The following is a 20,417-nucleotide window of genomic DNA, read 5'->3' as shown; positions in this document are numbered from 1 at the left end:
TGGACTTTCCTCATCAATATAGGCTATATTTTTTCACACTTTTCTCATTCTATATTTCTGACGTTCCAAATGTGCCTCCTACTGGCAGAGAATGAATGTTCATTTTCAATAATCCAGTCTGTAGTTTTTGTTCAGACCAATGCGAAAATCCACCCACATAACCCCGTTTTAAATTAATATAATCATTTATACTTCTGACTCACCCCTGGTTTAAACGCTCGATTGTGAAGTTTATCATTTTATAATTTTTTGTATCTCAACTGTAAATCAGTTGCTATTTCGTGGTCTGCAACATGAAAAAGTCATTATAACATGTACATGAAAAATGTAGAAACATTGGACACAATTATGGGGCACTTTTGTGCAGCAGCAAGCATCATAACAAAAAATGATACAACTGACTAGAATGGAGCAGAAAATAAGCATTTCTCAGCCACTTTCTCCAACACTTTCAAATATTTGGGTGCTGCGATACAGAAAAGAAAATTTCACAGAAAAAAAAAACCTGTATTTTTTTTTTTTTTTTAAAGAAGAGCCTTGTTGCATTCACTGTAGTCCAATTCTGCAGAAGAGCTGAAAAAAAAAAAAATCACAAAAGCAGCATATAAAATTAGAAAGAAGATAACAAATGCCTGCCCTCTAAAGACTTACAGACGTACTACAAGTTATAGATTCAAGGTTCCATTTGAAGAATTCTAAGTAACTATGTTGTTAGCATTCCTTGGTAACATAATAAGCCCTCTTATATATTTTACAGGGCTCTGCTGATTGGAAAGCGGGTCGATTTTGCAATAGTCCAGAATTTAAACTGTTCTAACAAAAATCTTGCTTTGACCATTTCAAATCCTGATAGCATTAACAACAATTCCAGAAACATGTATGATGCTCCACTTGACATGAAAAAGCAGCAACTTGGCCAAATTATTTTCAGCAAAACAGTTGAGTCAGGTAAGGATAAGTGGCCTAAATACAACCTTTATCAATAACGTTCGACGGCATTCCACCACAAGAAAGCAGAGCAGCCAGAAAACCATCCATTCAGCAGAAATTTGGAGGGTTCACATTAGTTTTCATTCTCTCACGCTCTCTAGTCTTGTTCCTGATGTGTCAAGAATGAAAAAAAAAAAAAAGTTGTGGCCTCCTAGTATTGAACGCATAATGAAAATAACTGAAGTAGCCATGTCCCGCTCTGCATTCATGATGGTGCTGCATACTAACTGAGGATTATTCACATGTGCAGAGAAACAAAATAAAAAATAGTCTGGAAGGAACGAGGGAGGGAAAGATGGGCGGGGGGGGTAGTCCAAAGCCGCCAATATATAGTCCAAGCCTGAACTACAACTCCCAATAGTGCTTCTTGAGAGAGCCAATAAGCTACAGAGCACAGATAAAGCAACTGAACAGCAGGGTGTTATGAGGTCATGACGGTCGTCTACGAGACTGCAGAACAATGACTGAGAGGTTGTGAAGATGTCAGCTGCGCCATCCGGAGGGGCTCTTCTAGTGATTGACCAGGCCCTGCAGCATCATCATGAGGCGCCGAGCACGCTTGCAAAGAGGGCTGTGGGCGTCCTGCTGCAGGAAGTGTAACAGCTTCTGTCGTACCTGGGACAGCACTGCAGACATGTGGTCTCTGGTGACTGGATCTCCATGGTCCAGGTTCATCACAGCATCTTCAAGATAGCTACGGAAAAATGAGAGAAAGGTGTCATGTGGGGGGGGAATCTTTCCACAACGATGGGCATTCAAAAGTCGCTGCATATTCTGATGAAACCGGTTTTTCATAAGTCAAAAATATTTCATATTATTGCAGATATTTTTCCACGGACCTTAAAAGCATGAAATTTACATTTTTCCCTTTCTACAGCTTTTTATGTCACTTGCCTCTAAACCTTCATGAGGAAAACTGGCAGATTTCAAATTGCGTACTTCCGAACAAGTGCCTTTGAAATGAATGGGAACCCAAAAAATTGCTTTCTCCAGGCATTTAGGGTTTCTTGGCTTACAACTGTAAAATACCTGCTAACATCATCGCAAGCATCATGCAATCATCTGCGTCATGAAGGAGCAAATGTTTTCTCTCACATCAGACTTTGATTCAACCGGAGGAACCATTTACATCATTTATTTTATCAGTGTTCTTGCAGGAAGGCTAAGTTGCTTTAATCTCTCCTGTTACGATCACCAGTTTGCTTTGAAGCCAATTCTCATTAATATTAGAAGCACTTTGCACTGGGCCAGACCTTTAACAATGTATTAATATTAAACTCAAAAAGTGCAAGAGGTCTGAGCTTTTCAAAGTTGAATTTTCAGCAGTCATCACTCCAGTCTTCCGTGTCACATGATCCTTCAGAAATCATTCTAATATACTGATTTTAAAACATTAGGATTTGATTTCTTCTTCTTATTGATTTAGAAAATATTTAATAATAATAATAGAGAATCTGTCCAACATTTTTTCAGTATTTTTGGATAAAAGTTCAAGAGGACTTATTTGAAATAGAAATCTTTCATAACATTGTAAAAGTATTTTAAATGCTTGATGAATAAAAATATTAAATAAATAGTAAAAAACGGTATATGTATGTGGCCAGCACAAGTCATTCATTCCAGTCCTCAAACACAAATCTGCTGTTTTTTGACAGCCGTGTTAACAGAACATGTTTGTTATTTCTTTAAGCTATTCTAGGCTAAAGCTTTTTTTTTTCCCTCTCCAGGCTGCTTGGGTTTTTATAAAGTCCATCAAGGATTACTGAAACACCACCTGTCTGGAAAACTATCTGGGAAATCTCTCCATCTGCCTCTTTAAATTAATAGACACTGGTGTATGATACCACCAGCGACTTGAGCTGCATGTTGCACAGAGGTCATCTTAATTACCTCACAAGCGATCATTAAGTTAAAGCTTCCGATTAAGAAAAAAAAATGAAGGAAATGTAATACAATGACCTTAATATCCCTAGGACTTTACGGTGTAGTCCTGTCCAGATGGCTAAGCTTCCATGCCTCATAGCAATTTGCTCTATTTTCACATGTGTAGGCCCTGTTCCAACACATTTAAGCCCACAGTGATGTTATCTCAACTATAATCTACTGGCCCGGAGAGATATTACATTCCCGGTACATTGAAATCACCGTTCACATCTTGTATTCTGCTAACCTTTATTTGCGAAGATAAAAGCTGATGTTTAACTCCGGCGCATGACACAGAGATGGGTGGAATGACAGAATATACTATGTGACGCTAGAAAAAAAAGGCAACTTCTTGTAGCACAAAAAATACCTAGGCCAGGAACACCAATCCAAAAAGATTTCAAAGCCATAACAATCCATTTTAATATTAGTTTTATTGAGTATTCTTGTTTTGTTTTTTTTAACCAAGTGTTACATAACGTGAAGCAGCTGTTGCACTGATTAGTGGTCGACCGATATTTGGCATTTTTTAAATATCGGCATGAGCCGATAAGTTTTCTTGTTGGCCGATGCGTTCGAGGCGTGACTTTTATTTTGACGGTGCTGAGAGCGGCAGCGCTTGAGCACACAGTGCTCACATTCTCCCTCTTGTTCGCTGTAGTCGTTAACAGTTCCGTCTAATACGGACAGAAATCGGTCTAATAATCAGATAGAATGGTTAAACAAAGGAATTCAAATGTATACAAAAAGTATTATAACGATTGCTTTTATATTATTAGTAATAGAAAGGCAAACATTATAATACTTTGTTTGCCGTCAGCATTCAGCAAATACGCATTTATATCATTTAAACAAATCTTTGAATGACTAATGAACATTTAGTTTCACAAACCTTGCAAACTTAGTCGGATCCAGTTGTGAGATCTTGTGAAGTGTGCATGTGTATTCTGCATGATCGCGTGTTCTCTGTGACGGTCGATCCGTGTGAATTGAATGCTGACAGGAGGAGAGTTCAGCTTCACTGGAGACGCGCGATTGACAAACTTTAAACTCGTGATACAGTGAATCTAATCATCATTCAGGTAAAACTTTTCTTCAAGAATGAGCCACACTGTTGGCGTGATCTAATCGCTATCACACCCTGAGCACATGCGAGTTAACATATTCCTCTTACCCGCAAGACATATCGGTATAATTTTCCATATCGGGCCGATGCCGATATTTACATTTAAAGCCATGATCGGACAATTCCGATATTGGCCCGATAATATCGTGCATCCCCCTAGCCATTACTCCAGTCTTCAGTATCACATGATCCTTCACAAATATTTGAATGTTCACTTGGTTCAAAATACATTCATTATACATCAGATATTGTAGATGCTGAATTTATAATAATGGTTCCTATTATCAATGTTAAAAACTTTTTTGTTTGTTTTGATGCTTAGTATTTTTGTGGAAACCGTGATACATTTTACAGGATACAGGGTTTCTTGATAAACAAAGTTCAATGAACAGCATTTATTTGAAATGGAAATCTTTCATAACAATATGTCTATACTGTCACCTTTGGACATGTTTTTCTTTCTTTAATTATATTTACCCCACATTTTTTAATGGCAGTTAGTATAACTATTATAGTACCACTGTTTCCACAAAAATAGTAAGCAGCAAAAACTGAAGTAATACACTGAAGTAACTATTAATGAAACAAAAGTGTCATAATTAAATACTTATGAAAATCAAACATTTTCAAATCAAATCATTTTGAATATGGAGCCATCTAATGTTCTTTGTCATGAACAAAAGCGCAGACTTCCTTCTTAAAATAACATCCTTATGTCCATGCAGAAAGAGGACAGACTTACAGATGGTAATGTCTATGCACATATGGGCCGTATGAAACACTAGTATTGTAGAGTGCAATTCAGAGATAGGACTGGCAGACAGAGCAGTTTATAGCAGTAAAGGGACTTGGCAGCACACAGGCAGAGCATTACTCTGTGACTCACGGGAGCTGGTCTCTTTCCCCCAGCAGAGAACTCTAATGCAGCCCAGACTGTAGAGCACTTTAATAACTGCAGCCCAATGCAGCAGTGCCACAGAAGCGGATGTCCCCTTCAACACAAGGTCATCCACAGAGGAATTAAAGAGAAAGAGACGATGTCTTGAGTCTTAAAGCATTAATATCCTGTGATATGAATCTGTATTTTGCCCTTGATCATGTACAACATACAGAGTACTATAAATAAATACTTAAGCGTTTAATCATTAAAAGCACAGCGCTGTGCATGATCTCGCATACTCATTCAAAGTGCGAGGGGAGCTGAAGGAATAACTTCCATATAAAAGGACATATGGGTGGGGGGGGGTAATAGAACATGACTGATGGAGTCGAAGGGAACAAACCTGATCTTGAGTTCTGTGCGTGTGCTCAGGTTGGTGGAGAGCTGCTGGATGAGAGACAGAAGGACGGCCTGATGGAGTGGACAGGGCTGCTGGCCGAACACTTGCTGGGAGTCAATGGTCTCACACACGTATAGCACCAGATTCAAGTCTGCTGCAGATAAAGCCTGCAAGAAAAACCACAGCGAGCATCCTGTGAAAAAACCTGGAGAGGACATACTAATACAATACAGTGTTATTGTGAAAGATGATCACATATACAGAAAGACGATAGTAAAAGGACACATCTCATAGCATATTGCCTGTGGAAATAAGAATTAAACTGTTTGGTTTCAATTTTCATGGCTAATAATTAGTGATTTCCTACAACCACTAAATTGACAGAAAATTCAAATTAATGTAATAAATTAACAAGTTATTGATACAAATCAAGAGTATACTAAATAGCATAGTTACAGTGGTTTGACTGTCAGCACTTATGTGAAGACGTCTCCTTCCAAATGCTTATTTTGGCTATTAGTGATTTGCATTGCTTAACTTAAACAAAACACTACAGACGGAAACCATGGATGCTACTGATTCCTCAATGGAGAAGACATTGCAAAGATGTTTTTGTGAAAATGTTTTGCACGTGTCGTCTAGTACACAAAAAGTAAACAGTACAATGTGGCAGATTTTACAGACATATAACCACAAAAAAAACAGTCATACGGGTAAATTTTTCAAAATTTTGATTTATACATTATCTGAATGCTGAATAAATAAGCTTTCTATTGATGTATGGTTTTGTTAAGATAGGACAATATTTGGCAGAGATACAACTATTTAAAAATCTGGAATCGGAGGGTGCAAAAAAAATCAAAATACTGAGAAAATCACCTTTAAAGTTGTCTAAATGAAGTTCTTAGCAATGCATATTACTAATCAAAAAATAAGTTTTGATATATTTACAGTAGGAAATTTACAAAATATCTTCATGGAACATGATCTTTACTTAATATCCTAATGATTTTTGGCATAAAAGAAAAATCGATAATTTTGACCCATACAATGTTTTTTTGGCTATTGCTAAAAATATACCCAAGCGACTTAAGACTGGTTTTGTGCTCCAGGGTCACATATGGCTTAAAGCAGTAGTTTTTAACGGTTTAACTCCTTTTTGAAGGAAGTATTTTGTATTTTTAACAATCCTTTTTGCTTTCAAACTTTTGTTATTAAAAGAAATCAGAAGTGTTAATATATTATTCTAATGTTTTTCAATACAAATAAAAGTTAGAGCAAAAATAAAATGAATAATAAGCTTAGCTTATATATTTATGTTTTTAGCATTTTAATAAAATTTATACATAAGCCCCTTTCACACAGCGCGTTGATTCAGGAAAATTGCCAGAGTGCCTTCTGTGTGAACACAAACACGTCCCGGGATTGGGGGCCTAGTAACATTGCCGGGATCAGTCCTGGAACGAGTGCTGTGTGAACAAAAGCCAGGGCCAATGCCGTAAAGGGTGTGTCGTAGTGATGACGCATGTTATCGTGCAACTCCTTTACCGGGTGTTTTGAAGGCATATCAATGTTCACGACGAAAAATATGTGCAAACTGTAATGAAGCAGAGATCAGGAAGCTCCTCACTAACCGCACTGAAGCTGAAATCGTTCATCAGTTTAGTTGAACGATACGTGTCGCATTACACATCAAATCCAAATCTTTACAGGTTGTGTGTGAACGCACACACAGATTCCGGAAAATCATTGGCAGTGTGAATGAACCAAAATCAAACCATCCCTGGACAAATCACGGGACACATTTTCTGTGTATTTTCCGGAATGGCTGTGTGAAAGAGGCTATATATTAATGATTATATAATGTGGCTTAATACATGTAAAGGTGTGTTAAAAGATCTATCGACATAACAGCAGTTAATCTAATCCAATGCACCTCTACTAACCATAAAAAGCCCTAAAACAATCACAGAAGCATGATACAGGCCTACCTGTGAGAAATATGACATGTGTGTCTATTGATCAGTAACCAACCTGTTGGAAGGCCTCATTGAGCTGGCCCTGCTGTAGTAACTGCAGTATGCTGGCCTGCTGGGCCTGGTAGTCCAGATGTGCGGAGGGTACAGGTGTTCCTGCGGCCGAGCGCATGGCCTGCATGATGCTGGAGGTGACAGCGGCCTGCTGCTCCTTCATGGCCAGACTCACCTCTCCCTTCACTATGCGCTGCACCTGCGTCAGGATTGAGTCCTGCAGACTGCAGAGAGGACAGACACCTTTAGTTTATAACAAAAGACAGGATTCTACTCCCAGTAAAATTTATCAAATGAATGGAGTGTATTTAATAAGATATGTCACCAGTGAACACTGCTGTGGTATAAAAATTAGAAGTGGTCAACTAATATGGATTTTTTTGATGGCCAACATACAGTGATATCATGTATATGTGCTTTATCTAAAGACAGCAAATAACATGTAAAAAATATCAATTTCATTGCAGGACATTTACCAAATTTGAAAGCATTTAAAAAATAATAAGAAACCTAATGAAAAAATAAATCTGTAATCCCACTATAGTTTACAATATCCTACTAATGTTACAAACGTGACTAAAAAGGAAATAAACACTGTAAGTGACACTTTTCATGGCAATAAATGACATACTCAGAGATTTTTTTAATTATATAAATACAAATTTGATAGAAAGGCAAACAATATATACGTTTGTCGCATTTATTATAACAGAAAAGCAAACACTGTAATACTTGGTAGATACCATTTACTAACAACCGTTTAGTCTAATAAATTATTAGACAAATGTTACACAAAGACAGTAACTTAAGATGTGAAATAATGGGAGCTCCTGTATGTCTGTTCAGGGATTTTTCAGCACATTAAAAATTAAAGTCCAGCTTCCAACACTTATTGGCCAAAGAGAAAAACTTAGCACATGGCAATAATTTAATAATACACTAAAATGGGTATTTATTACGGTTAAATCTCATGGTTATTATTTTTTGTTTGCAAGTTATCGATGAAGATTCCACTGACGAAGAACATGTTAAAACACAATAAAGGTACAGTGATTAAAAACCTATATAAGCTTTTAAGAGTGGTTTAGGCTACATTTTGAATTTATTGGAACTTTCGTATTGCAATGTAAATCTCAATGTAACAAACAATATTTAGCTATTTTTTTGGGTTTCAAAGGCCACAGTGATTTAATACTACATACTTTATACTGCAATTGAGTGGGAGGGAAACAAACCAGCTCTACTGACAGAAATTAAAGTGCCACACCTGCCAATCCATTTGCACGGTACTCAATGCAGAGCTCCAAAAAATGCTTTCTCTGCAATAACTCTTAAATCAATCGCTTCTACTATTCATGCAATAAAGTCTTCCATAAGGGAAGGCATACAAGAGGAAAGAGAATAAACGATTGCTGCATTCCTCCTATCCTTATATTTAATTCTAATAGGGATGCATTGATCCGATACTCAGTATCGGTATCGGCTCCGATACTGGCATTTTCTGCCGGATCGGGTATCGGTCAGAAGAGACCGATCCAAATCCGATATTCTGCGAATACCAGTGAAGGGCAAACTTGGCCCTTTTAGGCCACTTTCCTGCAGAGATTTGATCCAACCCTGATAAAACTCACCTGCCTGTAGCCTTCTAGTAGTCTTGAAGACAATGATTAGCTGTTTCAGGTGTTTGAGATTAGGGTTGGAGCTAAACATTGCGGGAAAGTGGCCTGGAAGGGCCAAGTTTGCCCACCCCTGGCGTATATTATTCTGTGTTATTGTTAAGCCTCACGAAAGCACAAAAACATTATAAAGCACCATAAAGTCAAAGTCCAAGTGTTCTGAAGCCGTTCCATAGTTTAATGTGAGGTACAGATGAATATTTAAGTCATTAAACTCAAGTAGATGTAAACTCTTCCCTCCACTGCAGCGGACTGTCATCCTCCATTCAGTGTTCAAACTGTCTGTTGCGTTCGGTAACGACAGTCAAAACAATGAAACTCTCTTCAAGAGCGCACAGTAACTGAAATTTAAAACTGTTAAAAGAAAAGGCTCAATAAACTATTGCACAGATTTAATACACTACACATCAACATCTCTTTCCTTTGTGCTTAGAACTTCTATATGCGGAGCGCTGCACGTTGTGACTCCATGTTGCTTCAAGCTAGGGCTAGGCGATTTGGCAAAAAAAATGTCAATCTCGATTTTTAACTAGTCAACTTAATTTAATTACAACATCATTCAAGTAACTTTTTCTTTATTAACACTCTAGTTAAAAAAATTCTATTCCAAGTGCAGAACACATGAAGTTGTCAACATGATGTAAATGTTAAACAAATCACTTGTTACATATCTTTGCAGAAAAGATGCATGAACTACAACTACATATATTATGCGTTCAGAAATAAGAGGAAAATGCTTTTAAAAAAATCTCAAAAGTCAAGGTAATTCAAATTCAAAATGACTGAAAGTATAACACCAGTAGACTATTATTATCTATAAATGTTCTGTAAAAACAACGGCAGCTTTCAGCCTGTCACCATGATGCAAACATGAAATATCAGACATACAGTAGTAGTTCTTTACAGGTTTTTTATTAGATTGCGCTGCTTTTCCATTGTAAACATGGATGTGTTTGACTGTTGCACTCGCGTCTCTTGCAGTGTCTCATGCATGAAATGGCCTTCTAAAAACACTGTGCTCAAGTTAAAAGTTCACTCCCATCTTCTTGCATATTTGACCTATTCCACTGCCCGCGTCGCATCTTTGTCAACACAAAAGCGCATTCTGTGTGAATGGCGCTTAGCGATATGAGCGCGTCACACGTGAGCGGGTTAATCACGTGCGCCGACATGCGGTTGGATCGTTCTTTTCTCTTTACTGTTATCCCCGGCATATTGTCAAAGTGTCTAATTCTAACATTTGTTAATATTTCTATTCAAAATCGTGATTCCTCGATTTCTAAAAAATTGAATCATGGCAAAACACTGAATTCGAATTAATCGATAAAAACGCCCAGCCCTATTTCAAACACATCATTCTGTGCACGGGATGCGCATAAGAGCTTTGTGCCGCTCTATTGGAACTTTTCGTAATATAATACTTTTGCACAATGAAAGATTATTTATAGCATTTCTTGATCTGTCCTATGATAGGACGGAAAAAGAAAGGCTATAAATAATCCAATGTATAGCACAGTAATGGAGGCAGCAACATATGATAGATAGGACTCCTATCTATATGCTACTCCCTTCATTACTGTGCGATACATTTAATAGCAATGTCTTTTAATTTTATAGTTTATATTTATAAATAAATACATTTACTTGTTTTCATTAATGTATTTGACAATACAAAGAGCAATGTGTAACATTTTACCAGATTTAGTCCTACACTAAATTTCAATACATAAATATACAATATACAATACAATAAATATTCACTTTTATTTGTTCCCCACTAAATAATGTTATTTCACTAAATGTTTAGATCACACGTGAGCGGGTTAATCACGTGCGCCGACATGCGGTTGGATCGTTCTTTTCTCTTTACTGTTATCCCCGGCATATTGTCAAAGTGTCTAATTCTAACATTTGTTAATATTTCTATTCAAAATCGTGATTCCTCGATTTCTAAAAAATTGAATCATGGCAAAACACTGAATTCGAATTAATCGATAAAAACGCCCAGCCCTATTTCAAACACATCATTCTGTGCACGGGATGCGCATAAGAGCTTTGTGCCGCTCTATTGGAACTTTTCGTAATATAATACTTTTGCACAATGAAAGATTATTTATAGCATTTCTTGATCTGTCCTATGATAGGACGGAAAAAGAAAGGCTATAAATAATCCAATGTATAGCACAGTAATGGAGGCAGCAACATATGATAGATAGGACTCCTATCTATATGCTACTCCCTTCATTACTGTGCGATACATTTAATAGCAATGTCTTTTAATTTTATAGTTTATATTTATAAATAAATACATTTACTTGTTTTCATTAATGTATTTGACAATACAAAGAGCAATGTGTAACATTTTACCAGATTTAGTCCTACACTAAATTTCAATACATAAATATACAATATACAATACAATAAATATTCACTTTTATTTGTTCCCCACTAAATAATGTTATTTCACTAAATGTTTAGATTTTATAAAATTGTGCACTCATGATTTTTCTAGAATAACTTTTGCTACTAAGTTATCTACTAACCTAGTTTATAATAGTATTTTTGTCAAAGATTTTGATATATTTTTTCATGTTATTTTTCATTAAATTTAAGTTGTCTATATTTAGTAGATTGTGTTTAACACACAAAAGAGTGACGATCAAGTCAACACACAGAAGTATAGAAATTCTACATTGATACTCAGAATTCTCTGGATCGGAAAAAATTGTATCATTGCATCCCTAATTTCTATCAAATATTGGATGAGCTTTGTGCTGCATGCTTGCGGCGGTAAGCCTTACTTTCCCACGATCATGTGGAGCTGATGCTGAACGTCAGAGCACACGCTGGCCGTCACAGTGGTGGCCAGCTGGTCTTGAGAATTCTGGAGCGTGTCAATCATCTGTTGCAGCTGGCCAATCACAGGATCCCGTGCATCCTGGTCCCGCTGTTTCCTGTTCTTGATGTGTGTCTCCAGCTGTTGGATGTCTGCGGGAGAATGTCAAGTCATTAGATATTTAGTTACAGCAACACATTACAACACTGCTTGACACAGAAGAGTTTTATTAATTAGCTGGTGCTACAAGATGTGCAAATCTGGCCTAAGAGCATTCAACAATTTGCCAGATTCATTCATATGCTCCACTTAATTTTTCATTACCATAAACAAGCACAAATAAAAAAGTCAGATGGGTAGTGAAGTCTACTATGATAGCTCTTACACTCGTTGGTTCCCTGTTTGAAGCTGTCATTGATCTGCTGAAACATGGACTGGCAGCCTCTCTCAAACACGGGCAGCACGATGCTCTGGAAGGTCTCTTTGTAGGCCGCCTGGATGGGGCCCTGCATGGCCTCTGCAGCAGCACGACCGATAGCATCCGTAGTGTTCTGTGAATAGAAGAATAGGACAAAAATTTAGAAGAGTTATGAGTTTTCCACAGTTTGTGCCTGTTCGGTGTTCCGCAATGAATTATTCAGTGCTACATCAGTGCATAGAAGTTGGTGCACTTCTTCTGAACCGCTCAGTTTGTAGTATGTCTTTCAGAGAAACATCCTTTCCAGCCAGAAATGTTTTTAACTCAGTCTTTGGAAAATAATATCATAACAAATGTCAAGTTTGGATTAAAAAAAACTATTTAAAAGTGTTCATTCTCAAACTTTCAGCCACTGACCTTGGATTTAACAACTTTGGTGACATTTTCCTTCAGTGTTCCTTCCACTGCGGTTAACTTGGCAGTGATGGTGCTGCTCATCTGGCCAGTCACAGGATCTAGACTCTTCGATATGGCTGCATAACAGAAAAAAAGGTCACCTAAAGCTCCACACAAGCCTTAAATCAATAAAAGTCTTTGCTCCAACTATTTTACAGTCACAGAAGAAGAGCAGAATGCTCATTGGTGTATTGAACTCTGAGGAAAAAAAGTACACTTGAGCTCTTGTGTTCAGAACATCAGCACTCACCCTGTGGGACGGTCTTCTTCATTTCTTCACGCAAAACTTTGTCTAGCCGGTTGCAGAGACTGTTGTTCAGAGTCTGGACGAGCTGCTGAACCAGCTGGTCCTGGAACTGTTGGTTACAGCTTTGTCCTTCAGCCAGAATTCTCTCCATTCTTCTCTCTGTGTTACCAGTTAAAGTTAACAAATTGCATGGGCCTGATCAATCCAAAGTGATTATTCATTAATGTGTATAAGCATATGAATAAATTATACCATGCATTAGAGAATGATTATATTCATTTCAGCTTTTTTGCTTTTTCTTGTTTATTTTAACTGTCATTTTAGATCATTTTTAAGTTAATTTAAAATATAGCTTCTTGGTTTATGGTGCCATTCAAAATGCATTTAACGTCTGCAATGTGACATATTTCAAAGTTAATATACTGCAGAAAACACCGTAGAATAGGACTTTTATCTTTCTGGATTTTATTTAGCATGTAAAGGGAGCGTGGCCAAGATATATGATAGGCTAAAATATTAATATTACTCATCTCAGTCTATGTAGCCTTGGTTACATTGCCAGAAATATTGTTGATGAAAGCATATGCATTCAAAAAAGTGCAACATGAAGAAACAAAATAATCTATTTAGATTTCATATTGTCAAAAACAAAAGCTTAAGGTGATAGCACGGATGCCTTAGTCAATGTTTTCTTGCTCCTTAGTGTTTAATCTAATCTTCAACCCAGCTGCAAATCTCTCCCTAGTGGAAGGATACGTTCTTGTTCCTGCTGAGCCAACATGGCATGCTCAATGTGAGCCATGATGGAGCTCTGCACAGAGTCCATGTGGCTGGTGACTCTCTGCAAAATCTCCAGCTGGTTCTGTCTCAGCTCAGCGATCTCCCTTTGCTGGCTCCGTAACATCTGTAGGAGCTCATCCTGCACCTCTGTGCTCATCTGAGGACACAACAGCACATTTATTCCTCACTTGTGAAGCTCAAGGACTTCCGGGGATGCTTGACTGATGTCAGCACAGTTGTAAGAGTCATAGCAGTCACAGCAGAACATTCATGCTACTGAGCTTGCCATGTTATTCATCAGGTTCTGTCTCCACTGCATTAATGTTTTATTTATATTATGAATCACAGTGACTGGACATAAAACAAGCCTTCATGCATTTTCATTGGGTTTACACAATACAAATGCTAAGAAATGCATTCAGATTGTGATGCAGGGGATCAACAGACTTACCTGGTTCTCAATCTGTTTAGACTGCGAGGACTCTCTGGGTAGGGAGAAAAACAAAGATCTAATCGGGCACGCAATCAGATTATGTGACTGAAAGGGCTCACTGCTCAATCCAATATTAAACAATATAAACATTAATATCAGGGAGATTTCCATAGTAAGGAGTGTAGCTCACTCACCCTTCATCCTTCTTGCTCTTCCTCTTGAGCTTAGGCGAGCTGCGGGGAGATGTTTTCCAGTCTTTCACAGGAAGTCTGTGAGAGGAGCGAGGGCCACAATTTCCCGAGGAGGAGGCCAGACTGGCAACCTCATCATCATGATCACTGTCCATCACAGCAGGAGCAAAAAATAAAAGGGAAAGACAAAAGATGAGCAAAATTATCATCAAGGTATTGAAGACTGACACTACAGGTTTCGGAAACCCCCTGGACACAGCCCTTAATTTACATTATCTTGAGTCTTTTGAGTCATGCTCAGACATGCACTGATATGCAGATGTGAGGAAGGACTCGGAGTAAATAAGTTCTCAACATATGAGAACAGTACACACTACAGTTACTTTAATTCAGCAACGATGTATTACTGATTCAAAGGTGACGGTAAAGATTTTTATATTGTCGCAGACGCTGTTCTTTGAATTTTATATTCAAAGAATCCTGAAAAATATCTTTCACTGTTTGCACAAAAATATTATGCACCACAATTGTTTTCAACATTGATAATAAGAAATGTCTCGAGCACCAAATCAGAATATAAGAATGACTTGAAGGATCATGTGACACTGAAGACTGGAGTAATGGCTGCTGAAAATTCAGCTTTGCCATCATAGGAATAAATTAGATTTTCAAATATATCAAAATAGAAAACAACCATTTTAAATTGTAATAATCCAACAATATTACTGTTTTACTGTATTTTTGATCACATAAATATAGCCTTGCTTAGAACAAGAGACTTTTAAATATTAAAAAAATAAATAAAAAATTAAATATAAACCTTTTAACCTTTACAAGTAAAAGGTAAAAATATTAAAAGTGATAAGTTATTAAAAATGATCAATCATCCATAAGAACAATTGTTTTTAAATATGATTATGATAATTAGGCCCAGATGCTAACTATACATTAAATATTGTATTTTTTAATTGCAGAGAGCTGTAATAGTTTTCCTTAAGAAAACGGACAAGTCATAAATATATTTTATTGGGAGCATAAGAAGCATGAAGCATAAGACATGTCTCCTTTTGTTTTGTTAAACGTATTATAGTTTTGGTATCTTTATTTGAAGAATATATATCCCACATAATAGGATATGTATTAGAACTCAGGATCCCATCTTTTGTTTAGTAACCATGACAATTTCAATTCAGAACTGATTTAGAACACTGAACTTCTTATTGAAAAAAACTCGAGTCGTGACCGTTTTCTTGCATGTTCTTGATATGAATCGCTCACATCAATGATGTCAGCAAAGGTCAGACTATCATTCAGACAATTTAAAGAAAACCATGTAGTGTTGCCATTTCTAATTATGTTACCAGACACCCGTTAAAACACTGATTTTACAACTGGCACAAATGTTAATTTGAACCCTGATTTTAGGCCACACACCACAGTATTTTGAGTATTTTAGAGCTTAATATGGCATAACACTGCAGAACAAGCAGATGCAAAGTTAAGATGGATGGACAGCAAAAATTGAGCAAATGTACTTGAAAAACAAGTATAGTAATTTGACCTGAGCTACAGAAGTGGCACAGACACCTGCATAGGTGATACGTCAGAATGTAAAGTGTACCTCTGCTCTGCACTTGCATCTTGACTGTCGTTCTGAGTCAGGTGATATGTGCGCCTGTGGTATGGAGAAGAAATGTGTCTGTCCTTTATTTCCTCCCTAGAGCTGGAAGGAAACAGTCAAAACAAAGTTATCAAATGTATTAGCCTTGAATCTTCAAATATTATCCCCGTTTGCTCAATTTATCATCTCTCTATACACCACACAAATCATAAAACTCCAAGACACATAAATCAATACTAAACGTTAATATTAACTAAACATATCAACATAAATCACAAAACACATAAAAGAAAATATGCACTACTGGTCAAATGTGTGGAATAAATCTTTTAAAGTGTCTGAAAAAAGTATTTGTATTTGATCGTAAATGCAGTAAAATCATTAATATAATGAAATATTATTGTAAACTGTTTTTGCAAAAATATAAAGCAGGACAACTGTTTTCAACATTAATAGTAATAAGAAATGTTTCTTGAGCACCAAACCAGCCTATTAGAATGATTTCTAGAAGATGATGTGCCACTGAAGACTTGCATAATCGCTGCTGAAAAAATAGCTTTGCCATCACAGAAATGACATTTTAAATACGGTTTTAAAACGTTTATTATATTTTACAATAGAAAACCATTATTTTGAATTGGAATAATATTTCACAAGATCACAAATGCAGCCTTGGTAAGCATAAGAAACTTCTTTCAAAAACAATTTTTTATACACAACTGATTAGAAGTTTAGAATAATTTTTATATTTTATTATAGAGCAGCCTCTTACCAGTCTCCCAAACCATTGTCTCTCAGGCTGTTGCGAGTTTCTCGTGTGATATCAGGTGCTGCGGGCCAGGTGTGGTTCACGCTGCTGTCCGAACAGGATCCTCCAGCCGCTACTGCATTCTCCTGCGACAGAGCTGTCTCCAGCAGGGAGGGTGTGTTATTGAGTCTCTGTTCTCCATCCACAGATGCTGCACCCAATTCCAGAGGCAGCAAACTGTGCTCAGCACTGCTCCGGGCTCTTGGAGACAACAGGTGGAGGACTGATGCGGCTGATGCCATGCTGTCAGAATGCAGGACAGGGCCTGAGTCAGCAGCGGCACCGGCCAGCCCCCTCTGCAGGGTCTCTGAGGCGATCTCGGGGATGTCCAGGGACATTGCCGTAGAAGCAGAGGAGATGACATCTGGAGAGCGAGCTCTGGTCGGAGAGGCCTGGGGGACAACCATGGGGTCTATGGCCTGGAGATCCAGGGAGAGGGGAGGGTTTGGAGGGGAAACCTGTGGAAGAGGAGATGGGAAATAAGGAAGGGGAAGTCTGTGAGAATAAGGAGCAGCTTCACAGAGCAGAGAGGCCTCTCGCAGGAGGGATGTGGAGAGCACAAGTGGGGGAGAGAAAGCCTAACCGGATGGAGTGGATGGAGGGATGCATTAGGAACAAAAGAATTGTTAAATGAGTTTTTCCATTTAAATCGGATCTTAAAAGACTGACAGTCTGTGCTGTAATTTGGTGAGTGCTGAAATCTGATTTGAATTCTTCAGATGGATAGTCAATACTGATATTGCCTACGTTATATCTACCATAATGACATAAGCATTTAAACTGTTCAAAAGTTCACTGGCAGAATTTTTTTATTTAATAAATTAATATGCATAAAATTGATCAAAAGTGACAGCAAAGGACTTATTTCATAAGATACTCTTAAAAAACATTAAAAAAATAAAATAAAATCAACCAACCCAAATTTGAATATTTTGTAACAATATGTCTTTACTGTCATTTTTAATAAATAATAATATATTAAATAAAAAAATTTTTTTACTGCCCTGATGCTATATATCTATCTTACAAAATAACTTCTCTCACACACCAAAACAAAGACAGGGCTACTGGACATCAATATATCACTATATGCAGTTTGACATTTCCATTAGTACCTGGATATTTTCCCCAAGGCCTGAGATGAGGATAGAGTTGGATCTTGGACTGCCTGCGCTGGCATTCAGAGTCAAGCTGCTGCTGTTGCCACATTCGACAGACATTTTAGGGCTCTGGGCCAGATCATCTCCACCTCTGGAAGAAAGAAAATTGAGCAATGCCTATGAGTGCATGAGAGGACACAGGGCCCCACGTTTTACACTCAGATGTGTATTATCACACTGTGTAGATCACACATTAGGATCCACAAGTTTCAAAACACTCTCAGGAATACCTGGAACGTTTGAGGACTTTAAAAAATGTGAAACAGAAAGATTATAAATGAGTTAAATTTGCCACCTTGCACCGCTATCTGAGCTGCTCATGGCCATGACTATGGTCAGGCTGCTGGCACTGCTGCCAGGAGAAGCGGGCATCTGAAAAAACAAGAGAGCAAAGATGAATAATCACCCTCTCTGAAGGGACCAAATGATGAATCTGTAGTATTAAAAGCTTACGGAGGCGCTGGGCGTCATGAAGGCATCTGGGGTCATGAGTTTGGGCAAGGCTGACGGGGCTGGACTCATGAAGTCAGCTGGAGTTGGAAGAGCCAGAATCTTAGTCAGGTCATTCTGTGATCCACTATCACCAGACTCTTTATCAGAGCTCATTGCCTCCACATTCAGATCAGCCAGTGGGTCAGAAAAACCTAGGAGGGAAATGCATTTTATATAATTTAAGAAATTTAGCATTTAATTTTAAAATTAACAAGTACACCATTTTCTTTCTCAGCAATAAATTCAGACTGTAAATTCTGGTAAAAAGTATTAATTTTGCTATAGCACTGCAGATTCAGCAGTGGCAGTCTAGGAAACATGTATGCAAAATTTTTTTTAATATATATACACATTTCTAGACTTACCAAAACCCTCCTGTGATCCAGACTGTGGCATGAAGAGGGAGGAAGAGGCCCCCTGATTGGGCTGGAACCAGATCTGCACATCCTGTAGTGATCTGAGGGCATAAGAGAGTGTAACATCACTACAGATCTGAATGCAAACTTCATGTCTTCATTGAGAGCTTTTTTTATTTGAGTAACTCACTTTGTATGCACACAGTAGAGCTTAATCTGGATTCCTGATTTGGACAGGGCATAAGAGAGTGTAACATCACTACAGATCTGAATGCAAACTTCATGTCTTCATTGAGAGCTTTTTTATTTGAGTAACTCACTTTGTATGCACACAGTAGAGCTTAATCTGGATTCCTGATTTGGATTCCGAGGGTCCCTGGTTTCCTTCTGTGAGAAGATATTATAGACACAAAAATATTAGAAAGCATCAATTGAATGTATCTTCACTCAACTTACAGCAAGACAACAAACATTTGCACACACAAAATGCATGAAAATAAGGAAAGCAACTGACCTGTCGTCATGCTTTCACTTTCCTCATCAGGGGGAAGGACTTCTGTGTGGCGCAGTCTGGCGCGGGCGACATCCTGTACGCCGAAGCTGAGCACAGGGTGTGTAAGCAGAAACTCTGAAACTGCAGTGAAGCTGGCACAGCCTTTTTCCTGATCCTGTAACAGCTCCATGACGTACAACACCTACATATCAAACACACAACCCAGAGTCAGCTGCTAATAAACAACCAGTTACTCACAACCACAATGTCATAATTTGCTTGTTGTAATAGCAACACTGACCTAAACTCAAGAATCCTATTTAACAGGACATATACTAGAGTAGGCCAACTGACCGTGTTTAATTTGCTTTGATACTTCCAGTCTTTCTACATGTCCCAAAGTCATTTCTGAAATTCCTCAAACTTGAAGATTGACCTATTTTTAGTCCTTTCCAGAAATGAGACAATGATTAGATTGCACACTTGCTGCTTGTAGAGGTTTTCTGTCAGGTTTGATTGTCAATGATTTCAAATGGCATCGGTTCTTGAATAAATACATATGAATACGATTTTTAGAGCTAAATCAGAGAGATTTTAGGAAACAAAGACTTCAATTTCATTTGTATGGAAATAAGCAACATTAGGCAAAATAACTTATTTTGGTTTCCAATTAAGAAAGAAAAGTCATACAGGTTTGGAATGCCATGAGAGTAAGTAAACAAAACTAGAGCCCTATTTAAGAAACAGCTGCTTTAAAACAATCTGTATTGCATAAAGCGCTATATAAATAAAGGTGTTTTGATGATTTCTTCTAAGTGGAACACATGGGCAGAATGGCAGAATCTAGTCATAAATATGGAATTTAGCTTCTTAAGTGGAATGTCAAAGAATTTGGAAGAATAAAAGAAAAGTAAGGCTGCACAAAGGATAAAATTGCAATGGATTAGTGTCAATGAAAATTAAACCACAAAAAGACTACTACTTGATCTGCATGTCTTTGTGTGACAGAGCAGCGCAGTTTCATCTACTACAGACTCAAGCATGACTTTCATGGTGTCTACAGCGTCTGCCGTCTCTGCATGCAAACTTCTGCTGCCGTTT

The 20,417-nt window shown here is 37.6% G+C and overlaps 1 protein-coding gene across 2 annotated transcripts in view; it reads right to left on the bottom strand.

Moving 5' to 3' along the window:
* Nucleotides 1–397: 397 nt before the first annotated feature.
* Nucleotides 398–20,417, bottom strand: part of edc4 (enhancer of mRNA decapping 4) — a 25,632-nt gene continuing 5,612 nt past the window's right edge. Inside the window, exons 12-29 of one of the 2 annotated variants that reach the window (XM_016287786.1) lie at nt 19,338–19,518; nt 19,144–19,210; nt 18,833–18,924; nt 18,429–18,619; nt 18,271–18,347; nt 17,931–18,066; nt 16,780–17,393; nt 16,008–16,109; nt 14,390–14,533; nt 14,214–14,247; nt 13,739–13,919; nt 12,986–13,141; nt 12,697–12,812; nt 12,247–12,412; nt 11,827–12,013; nt 7,354–7,573; nt 5,323–5,486; nt 398–1,684 (exon numbers count right to left, since the gene is read on the bottom strand). In XM_016287786.1, the coding sequence (XP_016143272.1) occupies nt 1,501–1,684; nt 5,323–5,486; nt 7,354–7,573; nt 11,827–12,013; nt 12,247–12,412; nt 12,697–12,812; nt 12,986–13,141; nt 13,739–13,919; nt 14,214–14,247; nt 14,390–14,533; nt 16,008–16,109; nt 16,780–17,393; nt 17,931–18,066; nt 18,271–18,347; nt 18,429–18,619; nt 18,833–18,924; nt 19,144–19,210; nt 19,338–19,518 (3,012 nt within the window). In that variant the 3' untranslated portion in view covers nt 398–1,500. The remainder of the gene's footprint in view (nt 1,685–5,322; nt 5,487–7,353; nt 7,574–11,826; nt 12,014–12,246; nt 12,413–12,696; nt 12,813–12,985; nt 13,142–13,738; nt 13,920–14,213; nt 14,248–14,389; nt 14,534–16,007; nt 16,110–16,779; nt 17,394–17,930; nt 18,067–18,270; nt 18,348–18,428; nt 18,620–18,832; nt 18,925–19,143; nt 19,211–19,337; nt 19,519–20,417) is intronic. The other variant, XM_016287787.1, reaches the window with a different exon arrangement.

This window comes from Sinocyclocheilus grahami, unplaced genomic scaffold, assembly GCF_001515645.1.
Source record: "Sinocyclocheilus grahami isolate Dianchi unplaced genomic scaffold, SAMN03320097.WGS_v1.1 scaffold225.1, whole genome shotgun sequence".
Classification (NCBI taxonomy): Eukaryota; Metazoa; Chordata; class Actinopteri; order Cypriniformes; family Cyprinidae; genus Sinocyclocheilus; species Sinocyclocheilus grahami.
Note: the sequence above shows the minus strand (reverse complement) of the source record. Positions and strands in the feature narration are given on the sequence as shown.